Raw genomic sequence first — 24,377 nt, forward strand, 5'->3', positions numbered from 1 at the left:
TATACCAGTCTCCTGGAGGAGCAGGATTGCCAACCTCCAGGTGGTGGCTGGAGATCTCCTGGCATTACTACTGATCTCCAGCCGACAGATATCAGTTCCCCTGGAGAAAAGGGCCGCTTTGGAAGGTGGGCCCTATGGCATCATACCCCAATGAAGCTCCTCCCCTCCCCAAACCCCGCCCTCCTCGGGCTCCACCCCCAAAAATCTCCAGGCATTTCCCAACCTGGAGATGGCAACCCTATGGAGGAAGGGAGGAAGAGCTTCCAACATAGAGATGGATGGACTGCCCGGAGCGCAAAACAAACACATTTGTCCCTCCCCGCTTTCCTTCCCCCCCCCCCCCGCACTGAAGTGAATGGAGGTGCGAGAATGGCTGGAGCGCAAAACAAACACGTTTGTCCCTCCCCGCTTTCCTTCCCCCCCCCCGCACATTGAAGTGAAGGGAGGTGCGAGAATGGCTGGAGCGCAAAACACACACATTTGTCCCTCCCCGCATTCCTTCCCCCCTCCCGGCATTGAAGAAGTGAATGGTGGTACGAAAATGGCTGGAGCGCAAAACACACATATTTGTCCCTCCCCGCTTTCCTTCTCCCCCCCCTCCCACATACTGAAGAAGCGAACGGAGGTGCGAGAAAGGCGGCGGAAGTAGTGCTTCCCTTCACGGAAGTCCGCTCTGGAACCTCTCAGCTCAACTCTGTCGTCCCCGCGCGCTCTTTCCCCAGTGGGCTTGACCAGACCGCGCGTGCGCGGAGGGGGGGGCGTGTGGCGGCGGCGGAAGATGGCGGCGGCCGGAGGCCCCGTGGAGGTGGCGGTGGTGGCGGTTGCCGAGGCGACGGCGGCAGGCGCGGCCTCCTCGTCCGGCGGCGGCGGCGCCTGCTGCTGGGTGTGGGAGGTGGGCTCCGGGGCGACGCTGGCCAGCTATCGCGGCGGGAGCTTCGCGGCCCGAGGGCTGGCGCTGCTGGGCGGGGAGCATCTGCTGGGGGCGCAGCTGGGCAAGGCCTGGCTGGGCGCCTGGGAGCTCCAGAGGAAGGTGAGCCGGAGACAGGCTGTTCCCACCCCCCCTTCCAAGTATTTTGGGGGATGCCTGGGAGTCAAAAATCCTAGCCCCCTCCTCTAGGGTTGCCAACCTCCAGGTAGTTAAAGATAACAACAGCACCCGGCTCAATATCGAACATTCATTTACTGATTGGGTAATTGCATCCAAAAAATATCATGGAAAATAATGCAGTGGAAGAAAATACAAAATGGTACAATATAGTACAAATCATAAACTGTCTTCACGAATTCAGACAACCAAGGTAAGTAGAAAATTGTAAATATTCTCTCCTTTTTCTTTTTCAGGAGACTAACGCCAGGTTGCTTCACCCACAAGGCACAGTTCCACGAAGAATTCCCAGTGTAAATGCAAATCAGCAAAATAGACCCCTTATTACAAATGTTCTATGCAATTCGCATGAAATAATACAGAAGAACAACTGATGAAGCAAGTTTATTGCGAAACGTGCACTGATCCGGAAGTGTCGTTTTGTTTTTGTTGAAATTAGACTATTGCGTTTACACTTGGAATTCTTCGTGGAACTGTGCCTTGTTGGTGAAGCAACCTGGCGTAGTCTCCTGAAAAAGAACAAGGAGAGAATATTTACAACTTTCTACTTACCTTGGTTGTCTGAATTCGTGAAGACAGTTTATGATTTGTACTATATTGTACCATTTTGTATTTTCTTCCACTGTATTATTTTCCATGATATTTTTTGGATGCAATTACCAAATCAGTAAATGAATGTTCGATATTGAGCCGGGTGCTGTTGTTTTCTTTAACCAGTGTTTTGTTCAGCATAAGTTTCAATTTGTTAGATAAACCTCCAGGTAGTAGCCGGAGATCTCCTGCTATTACAAGTGACAGAGATCAATTCCCCTGGAGAAAATGGCCACTTTGGCCATTGGACTCTATGGCGTTGAAGTCTCTCCCCAAACCCCGCCCTCCTCAGGCTCCCCCCAAAAAACCTCCCAGCATCAGCAAAGAGGGACCTGGCAACCCTACCCTCCTCAAAAAAGATGCTGCCCTTCTTAAGGCATGTCATATAGAAATGTTATCACTATGCATTCTTTATGTAGGGTTGCCAACCTCCAGGTACTAGCTGGAAATTGCTGTTACAACGAGGGTTGCCAACCCCCAGGTGATGGCTGGAGAAATCCCGCTATCACAGTTGATCTCCAGGTGATAGAAATTAGTTCACCTGGAGAAAATTGCCGGTTTGGCCATTGGACTCTATGGTATTGAAGTCCCTCCACTCCCCAAACCCGGCCCTCCTCAGGCTCCACCCCCAAAAATCTCTAACCTGGAGCTGGCAACCCTATCTTTATGATTCTCAGTGTGTGTGTTTCCCCACCCCCAGGCGTTTGGTGCGTGTGCACGCACACCTTTTGGTTCAAGATTCTGGCAGTTTTTTGCCATAATAGCTCACAGCCTGTATCAGCCCCTCAAAAGCCATCCCCTCGCAGGGCTGGTCTTTGGGCACAAATGCCACTTTCTAAGCACTCTTCAACTCCTTTCTAGTGAAATGGTGGAGCTGAGGTAGAAACTATGGATGGGGAGAGTGGCTGGCTTTCATAGAATCATAGAGTTGGAAGGGACCACCAGGGTCATCTAATCCAACCCCCTGCACAATGCAGGAAATTCACAACTACCTCCCACCCCCAGTGACCCTTACTCCATGCCCAGAAGATGGCGTGGAGCTTTGCTGACTGTTAGTGTATAACTTTTTTATAACTTTTTTTTTGCCACCAAGTCACAGCTGACTTATGGCAACCCCATTCCTACACATGAAGTCTTCTGGGTGACCTTGGGTGTCATAGGGGGTTACCTCACTTTGTATTCCCAGCGATGTATTAAGAGTTTGAAAATGTTATAAAAAACATCGCTTTAAAAGGGTTTTTGGATACCACGGCTTATAAATGGTTGGAAGACGTCTTCACAGCTAAAGGGGCCAAACAAAGTGTGAACAGTATTTTTTATAATGTTTTCAGACTCTTAATACATCAGTGGGAATACATAGAAAGTGTGAACAGTATTTTTTATAACATTTTCAAACTCTTAATACATTGCTGGGAATACAAGTGCGGTAACAGCCATAGTCACAGTTCTCTCTGAATTCTCCCAGCCCCACCAACCTCAAAAACTGCCTGTTGGAGGGAGAGGAAGGGATTGTGATTGTAAGCCACTGTGAGACTCCTGAAGGTAGAGAAAAGCAGGATATAAAAACCAACTCCTCTTTTCAAGGCAGGAGACATTCACAGGTGGTTTGCCATTACCTCCTTCCACATCACAACCCTGATATTCCTTGGAGGTCTCCAATTCAAATACTAGTCAGGGTCAGAGCAGAGAGTGTGTGACTGGCCCGAGGTCACCCAGCAAGCGTCCATAGTGCCAGTGGGGATTTGAACCTGGGTTTCCCAGGTCCTACTCTTGACACCTTGGAGAGTGAAGAAGAACAACTGGAATCCAGAGATTGTAGTGTGTGTGTGTTAAGTGTTGTCAAGTTGTTTCCGACTCATGGCGACCCTATGAATCAATGTCTTCCAAAATGTCCTATCTTGCAAATTGAGGGCTGTGGCATCCTTTATGGAGTCAATCCATCTTTTGTTGGGTCTTCCACTTTTCCTGCTGGTCTCAACTTTTTCTAGCATGACTGTCTTTTCTAGTGATTCGTGTCGTAATGTGACCAAAATACGATAGCCTCAGTTTAGTCATTTTAGCTTCTAGAGTCAGTTCAGGCTTGATTTGATCTATAACCCACTGATTTGTTTTTTTTGGCAGTCCACGGTATCCGTAACACTCCCCTCCAACACCACATTTCAAAGGAATCTACTTTCTTCTATCAGCTTTCTTCAATGTCCAGCTTTCACACCCATACAGAGTAATAGGGAATACGATGGTATGAATTAACTTAATCTTGGTGGCCAGTGACATGTCCTTACGCTTAAGAATCTTTTCTAGATCTAGAGATTCTAGTAAAAAAAAGGTAAAGGTCCCCTGTGCAAGCACCGGGTCATTCTTGACCCATAGGGTGACGTCACATCCTGACATTTTCTAGGCAGACTTTGTTTTTTACGGGGTGGTTTGCCAGTGCCTTCCCCAGTCATCTTCCCTTTACCCCCAGCAAGATTCTAGTACATCCTGTTAAAAAATGCCAGGTGGAGTAGCCACTAATGTTGTCTGGAAAGGAAAAGCCCTGAGTTTTTCTGCCCGGCCCAGTTGGCGGAGAAGGTTTAGCCTTCTCTTCCTGTCTGACAGCTCATGGGGTGGCTCTCTCCTCACCCACAAATGCCACACGGACTCACTGCCAGCTTGAGTGCATCCCTGCTTTTTCTCCCCAGGATCAGCTCCAGCAGAAGATCATCTGCCCAGGGCTGGTGTCCTGCCTGGCAGCTGCTCCCAACGGCCTCTACGTCTTGGCGGGCATTGCTGAAAGCATCTATCTCTGGGAGGTAAGGAGCTTGACCATGGATGGGGGTGGGGAGAGGAGAGCGAGCTGCTCGGACTCCTGAACTTTGAAGATTGTAGTTGTGTTTCAACCCTATAAGGGGGGCGACTGCACTGTGGTCTCCCTGCCTCCCAGCTTCTGTCTCAAGAGAGCCAGCATGGTGTAGTGTTTAAGAGCAGTGCTTTGGATCAGTGGACTCTGATCTGCAGAACCGGGTTTGATTCCCCACTCCTACACATGGGCGGCGGAGGCTAATCTGGTGAACGGGATTTGTTCCCCACTCCTACACATCAAGTCAGCTGGGTGATCTTGGGCTAGTCACAGCTCTCTTAGAGCTCTCTCTGCCCCACCTACCTCACAGGGTGTTGTGGGGAGGGGAAGGGAAGGTGATTGTAAGCCGGTTTGATTCTTCCTTAAGTGGTGGAGAAAGTTGGCATATAAAAACCAACTCCTTCTTCCCTTTCTCCCAATGTTTCTGCTCTTTCTCTGCCTTGAACACAAACCAATAGAAACCAATACCACTACACAAACATGAGTCTATTTTATGTACATTCATTAACGATAAAGTCCATTACATATATATAAGCTTTGAGCTTTTATACAAATGTTATAACAGAAATGCATAAGCTTTTGACAAGGTTTCGCGATTATTTTCCTTGTTTCACTGCTGCTTTCTCTGAAGTCTGTTGCTTTAAATTCACGGGAGAATCTTAGCTGCTTACGAAGTCTTACTGATTCTTATACCTGTTCTCTATATAAAGCAAAGTTTATAACATAAGTTTACTTATCCTATACTAACTTGTTTACATTATTTTGTTTGTATGATAAATAAGTTAATAATGGGATTAGTAAACTGATGTTACAAACTCAGTTTTGTATAGAGAACAGGGATAAGAATTAGTCAGACTTCATAAACAGCTAAGATTCTCCTGTGAATTTAAAGCAACAGACTTTGTAGGTGGGGCTGAGAGCCAGCGTGGTGTAGTGTAGTGGTTAAGAGCAGTGGTTTGGAGCTGTGGACTATGATCTGGAGAACCGGGTTTGATTCCTCACTCCTCCACATGAGCGGCGGAGGCTAATCTGGTGAAACGGATTTGTTTCCCCACTCCTCCACATGAAGCCAGCTGGGTGACCTTGGGCTAGTCACAGTTCTGATAGAGCTCTCTCAGCCTCACCTACCTCGCAGGGTGTCTGTTGTGGGGAAGGGAAGGTGATTGTAAGCCAGTTTGATTCTCCCTTAAGTGGTAGAGAAAGTTGGCATATAAAAACCAACTCTTCTCCCCCCCACACCCCGCAAGTATTCAGTTAAATCTGACAGACCACGATTTGGGCTATGCATCTCTCTCTTGCAAAGGTCTGTGATAACAGCCAGACCTTTAGTTCACCACTGCCCTCTTAAGTGTGCAGTAGTGTCATAGGATGCCCCAACGCAACCAGTAATAGTAACCTAGACATAAAAGGAGCCCTCCAGGCAAAAGCAGCTTTATAACATATGTTTGGGAGATAAGCATACAATCCACAGATCTCAGACCCAGGGCCCTCTGCGAACTCCTTCATATTAGGTTGAATTCCTTATTTGCTGGGTGCTGCTTTTTAAAAAAAGGCTGTGGGGAAATGTGGGATTTGGGGTTTTATCGTCAGGGCGAGGGTGGGGGAGCAGCATTAGTCAGGCTGCACCTGGAGTATTGTGTGCAGTTCTGGAGGCCTCAGTTCAAAAAGGGTGTTGTCGGAATGGAGCGAGTGCAGCGGCGAGCGGCGAGGATGATCAGGGGCCTGGAGACCAAGCCCTGTGAAGAAAGGCTATGGGGAATGTTTAGTCTGGAGTAGAGGAAGAAGAAGAGTTGGTTTTTATATGCCGACTTTCTCAAGCACTTAAGGGAGAATCAAACCGGCTTACAATCACCTTCCCTTCCCCTCCCCACAACAGACACCCTGTGAGGTAGGTGGGGCTGAGAGAGTGTGACTAGCCCAAGGTCACCCAGCTGGCTTCATGTGTAGGAGTGGGGAAACCAACCCAGTTCACCAGATTAGCCTCCGCCGCTCATGTGGAGGAGTGGGGAATCAAACCCAGTTCTCCAGATCAGAGTCCACCACTCCAAACCACCGTTCTTAACCACTACACCACGCAGGAGGTTGAGGGGGGACATGATTGCTCTCTTTAAGTATTTGAAGGGCTGTCACTTGGAGAGCAGGGAGCTGTTCCTGTTGGCAGCAGAGGATAGGACTCGCAATAATGGGTTTAAATTAAGGGCAGAAAGGTACCGGCTGGATATTAGGGGGTGGTGGAATTACAGTAAGAGTTGTTCGACAGTGGAATAGTGTCAGCTAAGGCTTCCTGTCATCCCCGGATAAAACAAAATGGTTCCTCACAGAAACTAAACGGAGTTTTAGTTCGCTCCGTCCCCCCCCCCCCGTTTGCACTCTGTCTCCCGCCCGGTATCTGCACCACAATGGAGACCTGCCCGAGTAATCGCTAGTATGATACCGGGTCCCGCGGAACGATGCCGGGGAGCTCTGGAAGATAACCTAACTATTACGCGCGTTAATTTCTTGTATGCGTTTTCTTAAGTCGTTACCGGCAGTTAACTTCTGTATTGTTTCTTTGTATCTAAACTTAATCAACCTCATTGTATGTACCCTATATATGTACCAGTATTTCCGCATGCCTGTATTCTAGCCTTAAGTTTCTATGACTTGCTGAACTCGCTGGCTTTCTTAATAAAACTTTAAACTCGCAACTACGTGTAGAGTGAAGTCTCTTATGCAAGGAACGCAACGAGGTACTGAGATCTGACAGTAGGCTAGAATCCATCCTTTTTTATTTTTGTAGTAGTTTAATTTTAGAATAGGATGTCCGCACAATCCACTAACCTGTTCTTTGTGGATGAAAACCTCCGCCAGAGCCTCTGGCCGGGAGCAACTCCCCTCGATGGAGGGAGAAGCAACTCAGAGACGACGCCCGTCTGAGTTCGCCGGGTTCCCCGAGAGGCCGGCGTGAACCTCTCTGCCGACGCACGCTGAGCTATGATGCAGGACCAGGACTGACGGCGCTCCTGGGGAGTTCAACCGACGGCCGGCGACGGAACCTGACCGTATCCGTTTTTACCGAGGACCGCTGACCGCCATGTATGGAGAGGGAAAGGAGCGGAGCCGAGAATGGGTGACAACCGACCGGTGGGACAACCCCTCGACCATCCACCCTCCGGGTACCCCAGCCCTTGGTACCAAGGAGAAGGAAGCCCTGCTACAAGAACAGAACCAGGCACTGACTCTACAGAACTGGGACCTCCAGGCGCAGCTGAGAGCTCTGCAGAGGGACATGGCAGTGAGAGACCTCAAATCACCCGTCGACGCAGAGACGCCACCACCCATCCTGCCCAGGTAAGCTGCAACCCGGGATCTGAAGGTGTCTTTTGACGGATCCAGCGGCCAGGTGCCCCACTTTGTACTCCAGCTGTCTGGCTTCATGAAGGACCAAGGAGACACTTTCCCTTCAGAGGAAGCCTGGGTCCGGTACGTCATCAGCCTATTGGAAAAGGAGGCGATAGAGTGGGCGGTGACGGCAACAGAGACCGAATCTGGAATTCTGAACTCTTTGGGTGCGCTTATGTCTGCCTTACGACGCCATTTTGAGGACCCCCATAGGGGGTAGAGGGCCAAGATTGCTATACGTAGACTGAAACGGGGCCCGCTCTGTCATGGAGTATACCCAGGAGTTCCAGTCCCTGTCTTGCAAAATCAGGGAGTGGAGTGAAGCCACCAAGGTCCAACACTCACTGGGTGAGTGACCAACACTTCCGCGAAGGACTGCGTTGGGAAGTTCTGGATGGCTGTTTAACCCTAGGGGACCCAGAGACGATCACCGAATGAATCAGACCGGCGGCCCAGGTGGAGACCCGTAAACAGACGCTCCAGTTCGCAAAGGATCACCCGGCCAAAGAGTTCTCCTGAGACCCCTCCAAGGGGATCACCGCGACTGCACCTCGGCGGGACGGAAGGAACCGTGGTGGGTTCTCTGAGGAAAGAGCGCGCCTCTTTAAGGAGGGGGCCTGTTTAAACTGTGGCAAGATGGGCCACTTCGCGGCAAACTGTCCCAGTGGATCGCCGGACCCGCCTGCTAACACAGCTACCCGAGGTCCTGGGAACCCCCCTACCCAGATCCCGGAACAGAGGAGAGCGGAGGGGACGATCACCCAGCGCGGGACGGCTGCTCTGCGCACAGACCCGGCGCCTACTCCTTGCGACCACGACCATCGCTGCGGTTCCAGGGACTTGTCACCGGCAAAAAACAAGGAGGGCTTTCTGTGAAAGAACCGGCACGGAAGGCTACCTTAAGTGACACCAATCCGGTTCCGAACTGGGTGAGTGACCAGGGAGACACCCTCCTGCTGCCCGTTGTGTTACGGAACCCCCGGGGAGGGGATCCTGTTGTGGTCGTTGCGATGTTGGACTCTGGGTGCTCCCGGACTTTGATAGACCAGGAGGTGATAAACCGCCTGCAGGTTGAGACTCAGGAACTTGACCACCCTCTGCATCTCCACCAGATGGATGGCAGTGACCTACAGGTGGCCCCCGTCCATTTGCGTTCCCTCCCGGTGTTGTTGGGGGTGGGAAACCACTGGGAACACATCCGCTTCACAGTGGCTCCTCGGATCTCTTACCCGGTGGTTCTTGGTAGTAACTGGCTAGCGGGGCACAACCCTAGCATCGACTGGGTACAGCGCTGGGTGGTGTTTGGATCCCCCCAGTGCAAACGGCATGGCAGGGAGGACATGCCCGGGGGAGATGGGGGGATGCCGCTGCAGCCGAGCTTACAATGCTGCTGCCTGAATATAGTGATTTTGCAGATGTTTTCGAGGGGACGGACTGTGATTTATTACCCCCTCACCTCACTTAGGACTGTGCTATCGAATTAACTAAGGACATTAAGCCATCCAAAGCCCGGGTCTACCCCATGAGCCCCCAAGAGAAGACTGTACTACGAGAGTTCCTCGATAAGAACTTGGCCCGGGGGTTCATACGGTCGTCCAAGGCTGCGTTTTCGTCACCCTGCTTCTTTGTGAAGAAGAAGGGAACCTCGGACCTCAGATTGTGAGTGGACTATGGGATCTTAGGGTTGGAGAAAAGGTGTATCTCTCCACAAAGAATCTCAGGTCCTTACATCCGTGCAAGAAACTCTGTCAAAAGTATGTGGGCCCGTTCCCAATCTCCCGGGTTATCAATGAGGTCACCGCCGAATTGGACCTTGAGAACCACTGCTCTGGGCTGATCCTGCATTAAGCAGGGGGTTGGACCAGATGGCCTGTATGGCCCCTTCCAACTCTGTGATTCTACAAACCACAGAATGTCGTGGAGCGAGGTTTTATAGTAAGCGTTTTGACATTCCAAGCAGAAGATTTGTTTAACAGGATGCCTTTTAATCTGTACCATCAATCAGAAGCCCGGCCGGGCAAACGCCCCACCTAGCCCCTCCCACTTTCTAAAAGCACTTGGGCGCCAGGAAAGGTGTCGCTGGGTGCGATGGCACCCACAGGAACCACGTAGGGGACCCCTGCATTATAGGATTTTTCCCCCTTCTCTGCTGGGTTGCAGATTCTGAGTGTGCCACAAGAGGGCAGGAGCGCTCTGCTTCTCATTTATTCACGTTAAGTTCTAATTCCATTTCTTAGGGAACGTTGAACTGGATAGATTTCCTCCTCCCTCTGAGCATCCCGTGACTTTCGAGGGTTTGGCTATAAGTATTGTGCAGGAGAGGATGCAGGGCTTTGCCCCCACAATGCATAGTTAAATTGTGGAACTCCCTGCCCCAGGATGCGGTGATGGCTGCCAACTTGGAAGGCTTTAAGAGGGGAGTGGACATGTTCATGGAGGAGAGGGGTATCCATGGCTACTAGTCAAAAGGGATACTAGTCATGATGCATACCTGTTCTCTCCAGGATCAGAGGAGCAGGCCTATTATATAATTTGCATTGGAACACAGGCAGGACAATGCTGCTGCAGTCGTCTTGTTTGTGGGCTTCCTAGAGGCACCCGATTGGCCACTGTGTGAACAGACTGCTGGACTTGATGGGCCTCAGTCTGATGCAGCAGGGCTTTTCTCCCTGCCACAGGATGCCCACTTGGAAGGCTTGAAGAGGGGAGTGGACATGTTCATGGAGGAGAGGGGGATTCATGGCTACTAGTCAAAATGAATACTAGTCATGATGCATGCTTATTTTCTCCAACGGTGGAACCTGATCTGGAGAACCGGGTTGGTGTCCCCACTCCTCTACACGAAGCCAGCTGGGTGACCTTGGGCTAGTCACTGTTCTCTCTGAACTCTCTCAACCCCACCTACCTCACAGGGTGTCTGTTGTGGGGAGGGGAAGGGAAGGTGATTGTGAGCCGGTTTGAGTCTTCCTTAAGTGGTGGAGAAAGTTAGCATGTAAAAACCAACTCTTCTTCTTCATACCTGTCACACACGGTGACAGATCACCCTGTCACCCTGTAGGTGCTCTATGCCCTGGGACAGGCACCAGAATTCCCTGCAACTGCCAGGGGTTTCCAGTGCAGACACAAAACCCAAAGAGAGGCAACTTGTGTGCCAATCACCCTTGTTCTGCACGCAGGGGGCTACAGCAGAGGGAGAGTGTCTCCATATTACTGGAGATAGATCATGATGGGTAGCCGGGTTAGTCTGTCTGTAGCAGTAGAAAAGAGCAAGAGCCCAGTAGCACCTTCAAGACTAACAAAATTTCTGGCAGGGTTAGAGCTTTTTTGAGTCACAGCTCAGCCAGCATGGTATAGTGTAAGAGCAGCGGACTCTAATCTGGAGAACTGGGTTTGATTCCCCACTCCTCCATGGGAGTGGCAGACTCTGACGTGGTGGACCAGGTTGGTTTCTCCACTTCTACACATGAAGCCACCTGGGTGACCTTGGGCTAGTCACAGCTGTCTCCAAACTCTCTCAGACTCACCTACCTCACAGGGTGCTTGTTGTGGGGAGAGGAAGGTGATTGTAAGCCAGCTTGATTCTCCGTTAAGGTAGAGAAAATGGCATATAAAAACCAACTCCTCTTCCTCCTTCTCTTCTTCCTCCTCTTCTTCTTCTTCCTCTTCTTCTTCCCCCTCTTCTTCTTTCTCCTCCTCCTCTTCTTCTCCTTCTTCCTCCTCCTCCTCCTCTTCCTCCTCCTCCTCTTCCTCCTCCTCTCTACCTCAGCATTACTGGCCTTTGTTGTGTTTTGAGGCTGCCTAAGTTGGAAGGCAGGAGGGAGAGAACTTCCCGAATAAGAGAATTGTTTCATCGTGCCCACATACATAGATCAGAGCCCATTTTGCTCCCAAGAGACTAGTATTTTCTTTACCGCAAGCAAGTCGATGTGGCTCTTAACATGCAATAAGTGGCAAAACGCCAACAGTGCAAGAAGCAGAATATTTATTAGATGATAATAGGGAAAAAGCGGGAAATAATATATTCCTATCCCTACATATTTTATGTGAGCTTCATCAGGGGATCTAATTATATTATCGTCTCATTATACCTTCCTAGTCCAACTAGGGATTGGAACATTAAAAAAAACAATTTTACCTATTCTCTTTTAAATAAATATTCTCTTTCTTGCAGTATTGCTTTTTTTCTTATCATGCCCAAGCCATCTTGGCCTATCTGCTTTGCAGCGGCTTCCCTGGGCTGTGTAGTGAGCGCCCCTGGGCTGGAGCGGTTGCCGTCTGCCGGATTCTTCATCTATGCAAACGCCACTGAATCCGGCTGTTGCTTGGTGTCTCATAGGGGCTCTGTGTTCAAGTTATTATTATTATTATTTTCAATTTATATCCTGCCTTCCCCAGCCGGAGCCAAGCTCAGGGCGGGCCACAACATTAAAACAGCCAACAGGCACAATACATCCATTAAAAACTCTAAAACGATAGTTAAAACAGTCTCCGCTAATCAGTTCCAAACAACAGATGACTGCCAAAGAGGGCGCTGCTGCTTGTAGCAGCCAGATACCCCCAAGATCATATATTAGCCCAGGTACTATGGAGGAGAGGATAAGGAGGCCAGCATAGACAACATCGCGGCTGTCCTCAATTAAAGGCCTGGTGGAACAATTCCATTTTACAAGCCCTGTGGAACTCCTTAAGGTCCCTCAGGGCTCCAATGTTGCTTGGGTCTGCCTCTACTGCAGACCAACATCTACCCTGTGAAATTATCCCTGGCTTACATTTGCTTGGCCAGAGTAAAGGCATAAGAAGATAAGAAAAGCCCTGCTGGATCAGACCAAGGTCCATCAAGTCTGGCAGTCTGTTCACACAGTGGCCAACCAGGTGCCTCTAGGAAGCCCCCAAACAAGACGACTGCAGCAGCAGCATCCTTCCTGTGTTCCACAGCACCCAATGTAATAGGCATGCTCCTCTGATACCGGACGTTATGCTGTTTAAACCAGCATTTAAAACAGCATTTGTCAAAACAAACCAGGGTTTCAGTGACCACCTGCAAGATGAATCCTGGTTCCACAAAACTATCCACAGTCCAAACAAACCCATGCTTCTGTATTATGTCTGAATCTTAACCAGCAGCTTACCCTGGAGGTCGATGAACGCATCAGCAATAGTTAGGCAAGGGAACAAAATTGCCTCCAAGGCCCAGTCACCTTTCCTTGAGAGGTTAATGTGTTTTGCACGCTCCACTTACAGCTGCTGGCCCTGCAGACGGCTTTGTGCTACACCCAACCAGATGATCCCATAGAAATGGTGGACAAGTCTCAAGGACAGGAAATCTCACGACTCTCTCCTTCTTTTCTGGGCTGTCCGCCAGGTCTCCAGCGGGAACCTGCTCGCCATCCTGAACCGGCACTACCAGGACCTCTCTTGCCTGGCCTTCACAGACGACAGTAGCCACTTCCTCTCCGGGGCCAAGGACTGCCTGGTGATTGTGTGGAACCTTTGCAGGTACGGGCTGGGCGGGGGGAATCCACCTCCTCACCCCCTTCCCTGAGGCAGAGAAACTATGTGCAAGGCTGCTTTTGTGGGTTGCCGCGTGTCTGTCTGTTTCTGCCTACCCGCAGAGGCGATTACTGCTCACCGAGAGAAGCCGGAAGCGTTTAAGCATACTTCGATATTAATGAAATGGCTTTTTAAAGGCTTTTGATGGCTGCGCGGGGCCTGGGAGACTTTTCCTTCAAACAAACACACGCAGCGAAACCCTTGGGTTTATACCTGTCTGAAAAACACCTCTGATGCTCGCCTAATTTGTAAATTGCCTGGGGGGGTGGTCTAGGTTTATGCCTTAGAAAGGAGGTGTGTGTTTAAATAACGCTCCGGCTTGCGGCGCCAGCTAGAAAGGCTAGGGCTTCTCATCTGAAATCTCCGTCTGGGGAGCAGTTCAGGAGCTTCCAAAGGCTGTAAGTTTCCATCCCGTGCAGGGAGCGGGGGCCGAATCGCTGCCGCTCCCTCTCCCTTTTGGTTATTTTGCTGCCCGGGAGGAGCGAAAGCTGATGGTTCCCCTGGGCCAAAGACTATATCCGGGGAGAGGGAGCAGAGCTCGGTTCTGAGAAACCTTCACCCGGGGAAAACGGAACGAGGGCAGCGTGCGTTTTGCAGCTTTGGGCATGGAGCGCCAGCCGCTCTCGTCTTTGCTCCAATGCCCTTTCTCCCGTTGCAACTACGACCTCAGCGTCCTCCATATTTCCTAGTTGTGTGCAAGGACAGGGCTCTCTTGTGGTTTCCTTAAGAGCAAGCACTGGAAACTCTCCTAGAGATGCTGTCTCTTTCTCCCTGTTCTTAGACCGAGGTCTTGAACAATAAAACCATAAAACTTAAATAAGGCCCATCTCTAAAAACACCTCCCTTCGACTCTTCTCTGCAGCCTCCAAACAACGAGCAATAAAATAGGTATACTGAGGGTCAGAGGCCTCTAAGAGGAACTGAACCTTTTGCTCCAAAGTTGCTCAAGAAAACGTGGACCATTTGTTAAAATGTGGTATAATCCACTTTAGCCTAAGCTGGTGCACGTAAGGATGTTGCAAAAGGATACGTACCAAGGAGTCCACTGAGGGAAGAGGGCAGGGATGCAGCCGCTCTGAAAAAAGGATCCTTAGCATACAAACCCAGCAAAACCATTGAAAAAGGGCAATTAAATCTTGAATGCATAAAGATGCTACATAACTTTGGACTAGCCGGAGAATCCAGATAGGAAGGAAGATTACCCCCCTGCTTAGTGCAGGATCAGCCTAGAGCAGTGATGGCGAACCTTTTAGAGACCGAGTGCCCAAACTGCAACCGAAAACCCACTTATTTATCGCCGAGTGCCAATGCGGCAATTTAACCTGATTACCACCCCCAGAGGGGGCCCAGAGGGAGAGTCTAGGATTGCCAAGTTCCTCTTTGCCATGAGTGGGAGGTTTTTGGCCTGAGGAGGGTGGGCTTTGGGGAAGGACTTCAGTGCCATAGAGTCCAATTGCCAAAGTGGCAATTTTTTCCAGGGCAACTGATCTCTATTGGTTGGAGATCACTTGTAATAGCAGGAGATCTCCAGCTAGTACCTGGAGATTGGCAACTAGTTCCTTAGTGTTTTCTCTACGTATCAAAACAAATGGAAAGATGTTTAGAGGATGACTTGTGGGCACTTCAAAGGTGGAATAGGACTGCATGCCCCTCCGCCCGCACAGACCCAGAGGGTGCTGGAGAAGCCGCTGGAGAGAAAGAAGGCAGGAAGGAAAGAAGGGAAGGGAGGGGGAAAGGGAAGGAAGGGAGGGAGAGAAAGAAAGAAAGAAAGAAAGAAAGAAAGAAAGAAAGAAAGAAAGAAAGAAAGAAAGAAAGAAAGAAAGAAAGAAAAAAGAGAAAGGGAGAAAGAAATGGAGCGAGGGATAGAAAGAAAAGTAGGGAAAGAAAAGGACAGAGGGAGACAGAGAAAGAAAGAGGCCAGTTATGCATGGGAGGTTTTGCCTTGGATTTGCCACTCTCCAGATGCACATTTTCCCCATCTGGATTCTCAAAACTCTGCATGGGGATTTACTGATGAGTTTTGAGAATTTGGATAGGGAAAATGTGCATCTACAGAGTGGCAAAACCTCCCATGCTTGAATGGCCAGAGACAGAAAAGCCTTCCTGCTTTCTCTCTCTCTCTCTCTCTCTTTCTCTCTCTCTCTAACACACACGGCCCCCGCCTCCTCCCTCAGCCCGCAGCCTAGAAGTGGGGGGGAACACGCAGAACAGCCCGCAGCGCACGGGGCGCCAGGAGACCCTTCCCTACCCGCGGAGGCTCAGTGTCCTGCCCCGCTCCTACACACCCATGGAGGGCTGGGGCAGGTCCTGGGTGAGGGAGAAGGAACTGGGAGAGGAAGGGTGAAGGGGCAGGAGAGGCAGAGCAGCCCAAGGAAGGCCAACAGTGCGGCGGTGTGGCTCAGGCCCACCCAGCTGGGCGGCTCGCAGGAAGGCATGCAAGGGGAGAAGGGGGGAAAGGGGGGAATGGATAAGGGCCCAGAAGCCTTCCCCAATCAGGCACCAGCTGCGAAGGGGGAAGAAGGGAAGGGGGACAAGAAGGCAAAAGAAAAAAGAAAAAAAATCCTGCCCCGTTGACAGCTGCCCCCACCTAGCCGGGCCCGCCGCCAGGGAGGGAGGGAGGGGAGGGAGGCGCCCCAGAGCCTCCGCCTGACTTCCTGCCCTGCGGCTCACCAGCCACCAGCCCTGCTGCTGCGCCCTTTGCCTATGGACGCCTCCCACGTGCCTGGGGCGAGCAGCAGGAGGAGGAGGATCCCCCGCCACCCGGCTGGGCCTTGTCGCCACCGCCCGGAGGGGATCTCCCACCCAGCTTGCCTGCCTGCCCCGAGGGGGGGATGCGGCGGTGGGGCACGGCGGCGGCAGGCTTGTGAGAGGCGAGCAGGGTGGGGCAGAGGGCGCCTCCTTCGCACCCACCGGCCAGCCACGCCCCTCCGCCCGCACAGGCCCAGAGGGCGCCGGAGAAGCCGCCGGCCATGCCGAGTGTGGGCGCCCGGCTTCTGTTCCCCGCTCTCCCACCCGCCTGGCCGGCCGCACACGCTCCCGCGGCGGCAATGGCGGCTGCTTCTGTGGGAGAGTCCGGGGGCCACCGCCAATGATGTCGGAGGTTCCCCACCCCTGGGCTACAGCCTCCCCCATTCGGGGCGGGGCAGAGCCGGAAAGGCCAGCGGCTTGGAGGAACCACGCATGCCGGCAGAGAGAGCTACGCGTGCCGGAAGTGGCACGCGTGCCATAGGTTCGCCAACACGGGCCTAGAGCATCCCTGACAAGTGCTTGTCCAGCCTCTGCTTAAAGACTGCCAGTGAGGGGTGGGGTCACCACCTCCCTAGGTAGCTGATTCCGCTGTTGAACTACTCTTACTGTAAAAGACATTTTCCTAATATCCAGCCGGTACCTTTCCTCCCGCGATTTAAATCCATTATTGTGAGCCCTGTCCTCTGCTGCCAACAGGAACAGCTCCCTGCCCTCCTCTAAGTGACAGCCCTTCAAATACTTAAAGAGAGCGATCATGTCCCTCCTCAACCTCCTCTTCTCCAGACTGAACATTCCCAAGTCCCTCGGCCTTTCCTTGTAGGGCTTGGTCTCCAGGCCCCTGATCGTCCTGGTCACTCTTCTCTACACCCGCTCCATTCTGTCCACATCCCTTTTTGAAATAAATTCTTCTATTATTTTTTATTGGTTAACAGCTATATAACCTAGGAATACTTTCCTTTTTTTTAATAGAACTCCAAGGTTGATCTGTTACGCACTAAAAACGTTAATTTAGCCATGGTTGCATATTCTGCTACTTTTGTTCGTCCCTTCGATGACACCTGGGAAAGCTTTTGTTTCCACTTTCTTGCATACTCCAATCTTACCTCGTGCCTTGAGGTTTGAACAAGGAACACTGGGTAGGCGCTGGCTGCCAGAACTCTCCCCACCCCGAGTAGATATTCTGTTCATGTTGTACTGCAGCAGTCATTCAGATTTCGGCGCTTCAGCGACTGTTTGATCGTGTCTGGCGCTGCAGCTCTCACGATGTGGTTTCTTTGTCCCTCTGTTGATTCTCCTCTTCTTGATCCATATTTATATGTAGAAGAGAAGGAGGAGCTGGTTTTTATATGCCGACTTTCTCTACCACTTAGAATCATAGAATCAGAGTGTTGGAAGGGACCACCAGGGTCATCTAGTCCAACCCCCTGCACAATGCAGGAAATTCACATCTATCCTCCGTCCACACCCCCAGTGACCACCCCCACTACATGCCCAGAAGATGGCCAAGATGCCCTCCCTCTCATCATCTGCCTGTGGTCATAGAATCAGCATTGCTGACAGATGGCCATCTAAACCTCTGCTTCAAAACATCCAGGGAAGGAGAGCTCACCATCTCCCGAGGAAGCCTGCTCCACTGAGGAACCGCTCTGACTGTTAGAAAATTCTTCCTGATGTCTAGATGGAAACTCTTTTGATTTAATTTCAACCCGTCCAACCTTCTGGGACAACAGAAAACAACTCAGCACCCTCCTCTATACGACAGCCCTTCAAGTACTTGAAGATGGTTATCACATCCCCTCTCAGCCTTCTCCTCTTCAGGCTAAACATACTTAAGGAAGAAATGAATCGGCTTACAATCACCTTCCCCTCCCCACAACAGACACCCTGTGAGGTAGGTGGGGCTGAGAGAACTGTGACTAGCCCAAGGTCACCCAGCAGGCTTGGTGTGGAGTGGGGAATCAAATCCAGTTCCCCAGATTAGCCTCCGCCACTCATGGAGGAGTGGGGAATCAAACCCAGTTCTCCAGATCAGACTCCACCGCTCCAAACCACCGCTCTTAACCACTACACCACGCTAGCATAGATGCTACCCCCACTCTTCAATTCACTCATAGTAGAACATTGCCTCCCAGACTTCTGAAGCATACTTTCTTCTTCTAATTTTGAAAAAAAGAAGCTTTTCTTTTAGACGGTGCAAGAGTAAGACTTGTTGTCAGGGAAGGCTAATCCCTGTGAGATTCGCTGTGGTGTCGGGAAGGAGGCAAGCGGAGAACAGTTACTCCTGTGGAGATGTAGTATGTAAACCCAGGGATCCCCAACATTTTTGAGCCTGCAAGCACTTTTGAAACTCCGGCACCGTGGGGTTGGGCACAATCACAAAATGGCGGCCACAGGAGGTGGAGCCAGCCACTTAATGTCATGGAGCGAAGTTATGTATAACTCTTGACGTATAACCTCTTCGACATTTCAAGCAGAAGTACAGTTGAACAAGTAGACCTTTTAATCTGCACAGCCGTTCAGAAGCCCTCCTGGAAAATTCCCCACCCATCACCTACTTTCTAAGAGACAGCCAGCGTGGTATAGTGGTTAAGAGCGGTGGTTTGGAGTGGGGGACTCTGATCTGGAGAACCGGGTTTGATTCCCCACTCCTCCACATGAGCAGCGGACTCTAATCTGGTGAACTGGGTTGGTTTCCCCACTCCTACATACGAAGCCAGCTGGGTGACCTTGGGCTGGTCACAGCTCTCTCAGAGCTCTCTCAGCCCCACCTACCTCACAGGGTGTCTGTTGAGGGGAGGGGAAGGGAAGATGATTGTAAGCCAGTGTGATTGTTCCTTAAGTGCCAGAGAAAGTCAGCATATAAAAACCAACTCTTCTTCTTTCTCTTCCTCCTCCTCCTCCTTCCTCCTCTTCCTCCTGCTGCTGCTGCAGGCATCAGAATGGCTAATTCTGCCATCTCTGTGCATTGGGAACGATAGGATCATTCAACAGGGCCCAGTACATACTACATCTCCACAGGAGTCACCGCTTTGCACTTGCCTCACGTCTGAAGTGCATGCAGTGGAGGTCGGTCAGAAGGAGGAAGGCCAGGAAACTAAAGCATGCAGAGATGCAGCAGGCAGACTCCTTTGTGGGAGGTTACTTGGGGAGGTTGTGGAATCTTCCTGTGCCGGGTTTTCTTTCCCACAGCACAGCCCTATGCTCTGTGCAGCTCTAGAATTGCGTTTCTGAGATGTTGCAACTAGAGGGGTTTTTAATCACCCCTTTCTGCCGTTCTCCACAAGCTCATTGTTGGCAGTTATCGTCAACGACTTCTGAGCAATCCGTCCTCTGAGCTCCGCCACGCAGGCTTTGTTTACATAAACCCCAACCTTTCCTTCTCTCTTCCCATCCGCAGCGTACTGCAGGTGGAGCACGGCCAGAGCCCCGAGCCCCGCCACGTGTGGTCGCGACACAGCCTTCCCATCACAGACCTCTGCTGCGGGGTCGGCGGCCCCATGGCGCGAGCTGCCACCGCCTCTCTAGACCAAACGGCCAAGGTAAGGGGGCCAGCGCGGCATGGCGCGGGTGAGCTGGTGGAAGGCAATTCTTGTGTCATTTAAGGGGGGGTCTCTTTACATGAGGAGCCCCTTGGTGCAGAGCTGCAGTCAAAAGCTCTGCTCACGAACTGAGTTCGATCCCTACGGAAGTTGGTTTCAGGTAGCCGGCCTGAGGTTGACTCAGCCTTCCATCCTTTCGAGGTCGGTAAAATGAGTACCCAGCTTGCTGGGGGTAAAGCGTAGACCAAAGCTTCTTAAACTGTGGGTCGCGATCCCATATGGGGTAACTGCATGTGGAGATCGCGAAAAAATTGGTAACAGTAAATGGTAAAATTATATGTATACCAAAGAATTGTTTTAAAATAAATTTCTTTATGATTTATTATCAGTAAATGTTTGGTTTGTATACCTATTTTATATATATATATATATATATATATATATACACACACACACACACACACACACACACACACACACACACACACACACACACACACATACCCGGGGCTGTGTAAAAATTTCTCGGGTGAAAAGGGGTCGCGAGTGTAAAAAGGTTAAGAAGCCCTGGCGTAGACGACTGGGGAAGGCAATGGCAAACCACCCCATAAACATAGTTTGCCTAGTGAGCGTCGGGATGTGACATCACCCCATGGGTAGCAACATCGAACTGGAAAGAACCTCAAAGGTCATCTTGTCCAACCCCCAGCACAAAGCAGGAACTACCACCCCACTCGCTCGGTGACCCCTGTTCTACGCCCAGAGGAAGGTGAAAAACCTCTAGGATCCCAGAGCCACTCTGGCCTGGAGGAAGAGGCCTTCCTGACCCCGTAGTGGCGATCAGCATTACCCTGGGCATGTAAGAAAGTGGGCTGCAAGAGCCGAGCCCTGGCTCATCCCTTCCTGCCCCCCCCCACAGTCTGCCTAAGTTCACAGAATCAGCATTGCTGTCAGAGGGCCATCTAGGCTCTGCTGAAAACCCTCCAAAGAAGGAGACGTTCCAGCTTATCAACATCCTTCTTAAACTGCGGTGCCCGAAACTGAGCACCAAACTCCAAGTGAGGTCTGACCAGAACGGAGCGGGAGTCAGTGGCCTCCTGTTCTTCTGTGACTCACTTGGCACAGCCGCATTCCATTACGGAGGGCCTGTGGCTCAGGGGCAGAGCCTCTGCTTGGCATGCAGAAGGTCCCAAGTTCAATCCCCAGCATCTCCAGTTTAAGAGACCAGGCAAGTAGGTGATGTGAAAGACCTCTGCCTGAGACCCTGGAAAGCTGCTGCCAGTCTGAGTAGACAGTACTGACTTTGATGGACCAAGGGTCTGATTCAGTATAAGGCAGCTTCTTGTGTTCATGTGTTCTTTTTGGGGAGGAGCTGTAGCTCAGTGGGAGGGGCCATGGCTCAGTGGTAGAGCATCTGCTTTGCATGCAGAAGGTCCCAGGTTCAATCCCCGGAATCTCCAGTTAAAGGGACTAGGCAAGTAGGTGATGTGAGAGACCCCTGCCTGAGACCCTGGAGAGCTGCTGCCGGTCTGAGTAGACAATACTGGCTTTGATAGACCAAAGGTCTGGTTCAGTGTAAGGCAGCTTCATGTGTTCATGTGGTCGTAGTGATATTTTAGGCAATTGCTTGAGCTTCTCTCTGTAAAATCCAACTTAAGATCTTTTGTATGCAAGATGGGGATCCTATGAGGATTCACTGGGAGGATGAATTATCGGAAATCTCACTCCATCCTCCCAAATCTCCATCCAGGATTCGCCAAGCCAGGTCTCCCCAACCCCTTTGGGCCTGCGGGCACATTTGGAATTCTGACACGGCATGGTGGGCGCGGCAACAAAATTTCTGCCGCATTAGGCGGAGCTGGCCACAAAACAATGTCCTCAGCTTAACTTCAGAAACACAGTGTAGATCCTTGTGCTGTGGTGGCAGCTGCTGCCAAAGCAACATTGGGGAGGGACTGTGGCTCAGTGGTAGAGCCTCTGCTTGGCATGCAGAAGGCCCCAGGTTCAATCCCCGGCATCTCCAATTAAAGGGACTAGGCAAATGTGAAAGACCTCTGCCTGAGACCATGGAGAGCCTTAGAGAGGGGCTGTGGCTCAGTAGTAGAGCATCTGCCTGGCATGCAGAAGGTCCCGGGTTCGATCCCCAGCATCTCCAGTGAAAGGGCAGGTAGGTGATGGGGGGGAATGGGGGGAGTGATTGAAATATTATGCAATACTGGTTTGCCTAGCTAGCAAACCAAAATTTATTTTGCTGATTTAACGGCATGAAATGCATAGTTTGTAATTTAGTCAGCATAGCCAGTTGTACTTTTTGGCATACTGATGGGACTTAAAAGATTAACTTGTCTTCCTTTTCTTTTAAGAAGAAATTGCAAGCATGCCCAGTTCTTGCAAACGGCTGCCCGCTATTTATTTATTTTATTACACTTTTACCCCGGGCCAAATCTTTAATTTTTGCCCCCTGAGAAGGGTAAGAAAAGGCAAAAACTGAAGGCGGAAAGCGAATTCGGTCGTAAACAAAAGTATATTATTTGGACAGAAACCACCCCATAAAGTCACAATAGGTAGGATTGCCAGCAGGATATTAAGCTGGTTGTGTAAAAAACGCCTGCATGATGCGCTGTGCCCCAGGCCGCCCTATTTGATGGTGCAGCTTCACTAGCTGAACATTCTTGGTTAATCCTGGTTCTCCTGTTTTGCTTCCTTAGCTTTGGGAGATCTCCTCCGGGGACCTTCTCCTGTCCGTCGTCTTCGACGTGGGCATCGTGTCAGTGACCCTAGACCTCACCGAATATTTCATGTTTTGTGGGGGCATGGACGGCTCCATTTTCCAGGTTGACCTCTGCTCCTGGGTAGGTCCTTTTTTCATTTACTTCGTTTGTATCCCACCTCTCCCTCCAACAGAGGACTAGAGAAGCTTTCGTCATTCCCTTCTCCTCCCTTTTATCCTCACAACAACCCTGTGAAGTAGGTTAGACTGAAAGTGAATGGCTGGCCTGATGTCACCCAGTGAGCTTCCATGGCTGAGTGGGAATTTATTTATTTGTTTTTAGGCTGTTTATTCAATTTTACAGTCCTTAGACCAAACAAAATATTTGCCTTACCCAAACCGACAGTATAAAACAATACCTTTTGGTTAAAGCACTCTACAAAATATTACTCTCTTTAAAAACTGGTCAGCAATATAAAATTAAACAATCAATCCACTCTACTGTTTTCTATTTCTATTTAGATTTCCTATAATTAAATACTATTCTACAAAACTTGGCCGCTAACTTTGGTGTTTGAGAGAATTCATCCTTAAGAAGGATGTTAACTCTTAACGGATTTGGGGTAACCAGTGCTCTTTCGTAAAAGAGGGCCAAGAATCTTCTCCCTGTCCTCCCTATAGTAACAGCACCTAAGAAGGACTTGTTCCAGTGTTTCTGGTTCACCACTGTTGCAGGGACAGAGCCCTTGTGAGAAGGGAGCCTTTTTGAATTTTCCTTCTAATACTGCAGACGTTATTTTTACTCTGGTGTCTCGCCGTTTCTCCCGGCTGAAGTCGGGCTCAGGGTGGCTAACGTTGGATAAAGACACCATAAAACATAGTAAAAGTATACAAAATTACCCCCAGCTAAAACCCAGCAAGCTGTAATTTAAAGTCAGATGGCACTCATTTCCTAGCAGGCAGGGCCACACCCGGCCCTGGGAAGCAATCAGAGTCTCCTATCAGATAATCTGATGAAATAAGCAGCAAGGGGAATGGGAAGGGAGGTGTCCGCCGCCTTGAGGTGGTCAACCACACCTAAGAAAGGATATTGCAGAACTTGAGAAGGTGCAGAAAAGAGCAGCCAAAATGATTAGGGGACTAGAGCAGTGGTCGGCAAACTCATTAGTCAAGAGAGCCAAATATCAACAGTACAACCATTGAGATTTCTTTTGAGAGCCAAATTTCTTAAACTTAAACTATATAGGTAGGTACACTGTTTATTAACTTAATAAACTTTAATAAAAGTTTTAAGTCTTAATTAAACTATAGGTACACTGAATAAAACTTGATAACATACTTAATAATGATCTTATTTATTGATAAAAATTAAATTGTAAGTAAGGTATCCATAAAATTAAATCATGACAATGACTGACAAACAATGTGAACAATGGCCTTGCATCTCCTTGGAAAGTTTGGGTAAATCAGGTTTGTATGTTGTTGTTTTTAATTTTAGGCATGATTCCAGGTTATCATCAATAAGGACTTCTCAATTTACTCTTGATAAGGTTCATGCTTGAAAAAGATTGTTTGCATGAATATGTAGAACCGAAAAGGGAAAGAACAGCAAATGCTAGTAGAGGAAGGGAGGGGGGAGGAATGGAGAAAGGAAGGAAGGAACTGGGAAAGGAAAAAAGGAAGGAAGAAAGGGGGGAGGGATGGAGAAAGAAAGAGGAAGGAAGGAAGGAACTGGGAAAGGAAAGAGAAGGAAGGAACTGGGGAAGAAAGGATGAAAGGGAGGAAGGAAGGAAGGAAGGAAGGAAGAGTGGGGGAGGGACAGAAAGAAAGGAAGGAACTGGGAAAGGAAAGAGAAGGAAGGAACTGGGGATGAAAGGGCGGAAGGATGGAAGGAAGGAAGAGTTGGGGGAGGGA

At 50.1% G+C, this 24,377-nt stretch overlaps 1 protein-coding gene across 1 annotated transcript in view; it reads left to right on the forward strand.

Annotated features, from left to right (window-relative positions):
- Positions 1–778: 778 nt before the first annotated feature.
- WDR18 (WD repeat domain 18) overlaps positions 779–24,377 on the forward strand; it is a 44,886-nt gene continuing 21,287 nt past the window's right edge. Inside the window, exons 1-5 of the mRNA XM_056845143.1 lie at positions 779–1,030; positions 4,378–4,488; positions 13,279–13,412; positions 19,612–19,753; positions 22,462–22,605. Coding sequence (XP_056701121.1) covers positions 779–1,030; positions 4,378–4,488; positions 13,279–13,412; positions 19,612–19,753; positions 22,462–22,605 — 783 coding nt within the window. The remainder of the gene's footprint in view (positions 1,031–4,377; positions 4,489–13,278; positions 13,413–19,611; positions 19,754–22,461; positions 22,606–24,377) is intronic.

This window comes from Euleptes europaea, chromosome 2, assembly GCF_029931775.1.
Source record: "Euleptes europaea isolate rEulEur1 chromosome 2, rEulEur1.hap1, whole genome shotgun sequence".
NCBI classification, from domain to species: domain Eukaryota; kingdom Metazoa; phylum Chordata; class Lepidosauria; order Squamata; family Sphaerodactylidae; genus Euleptes; species Euleptes europaea.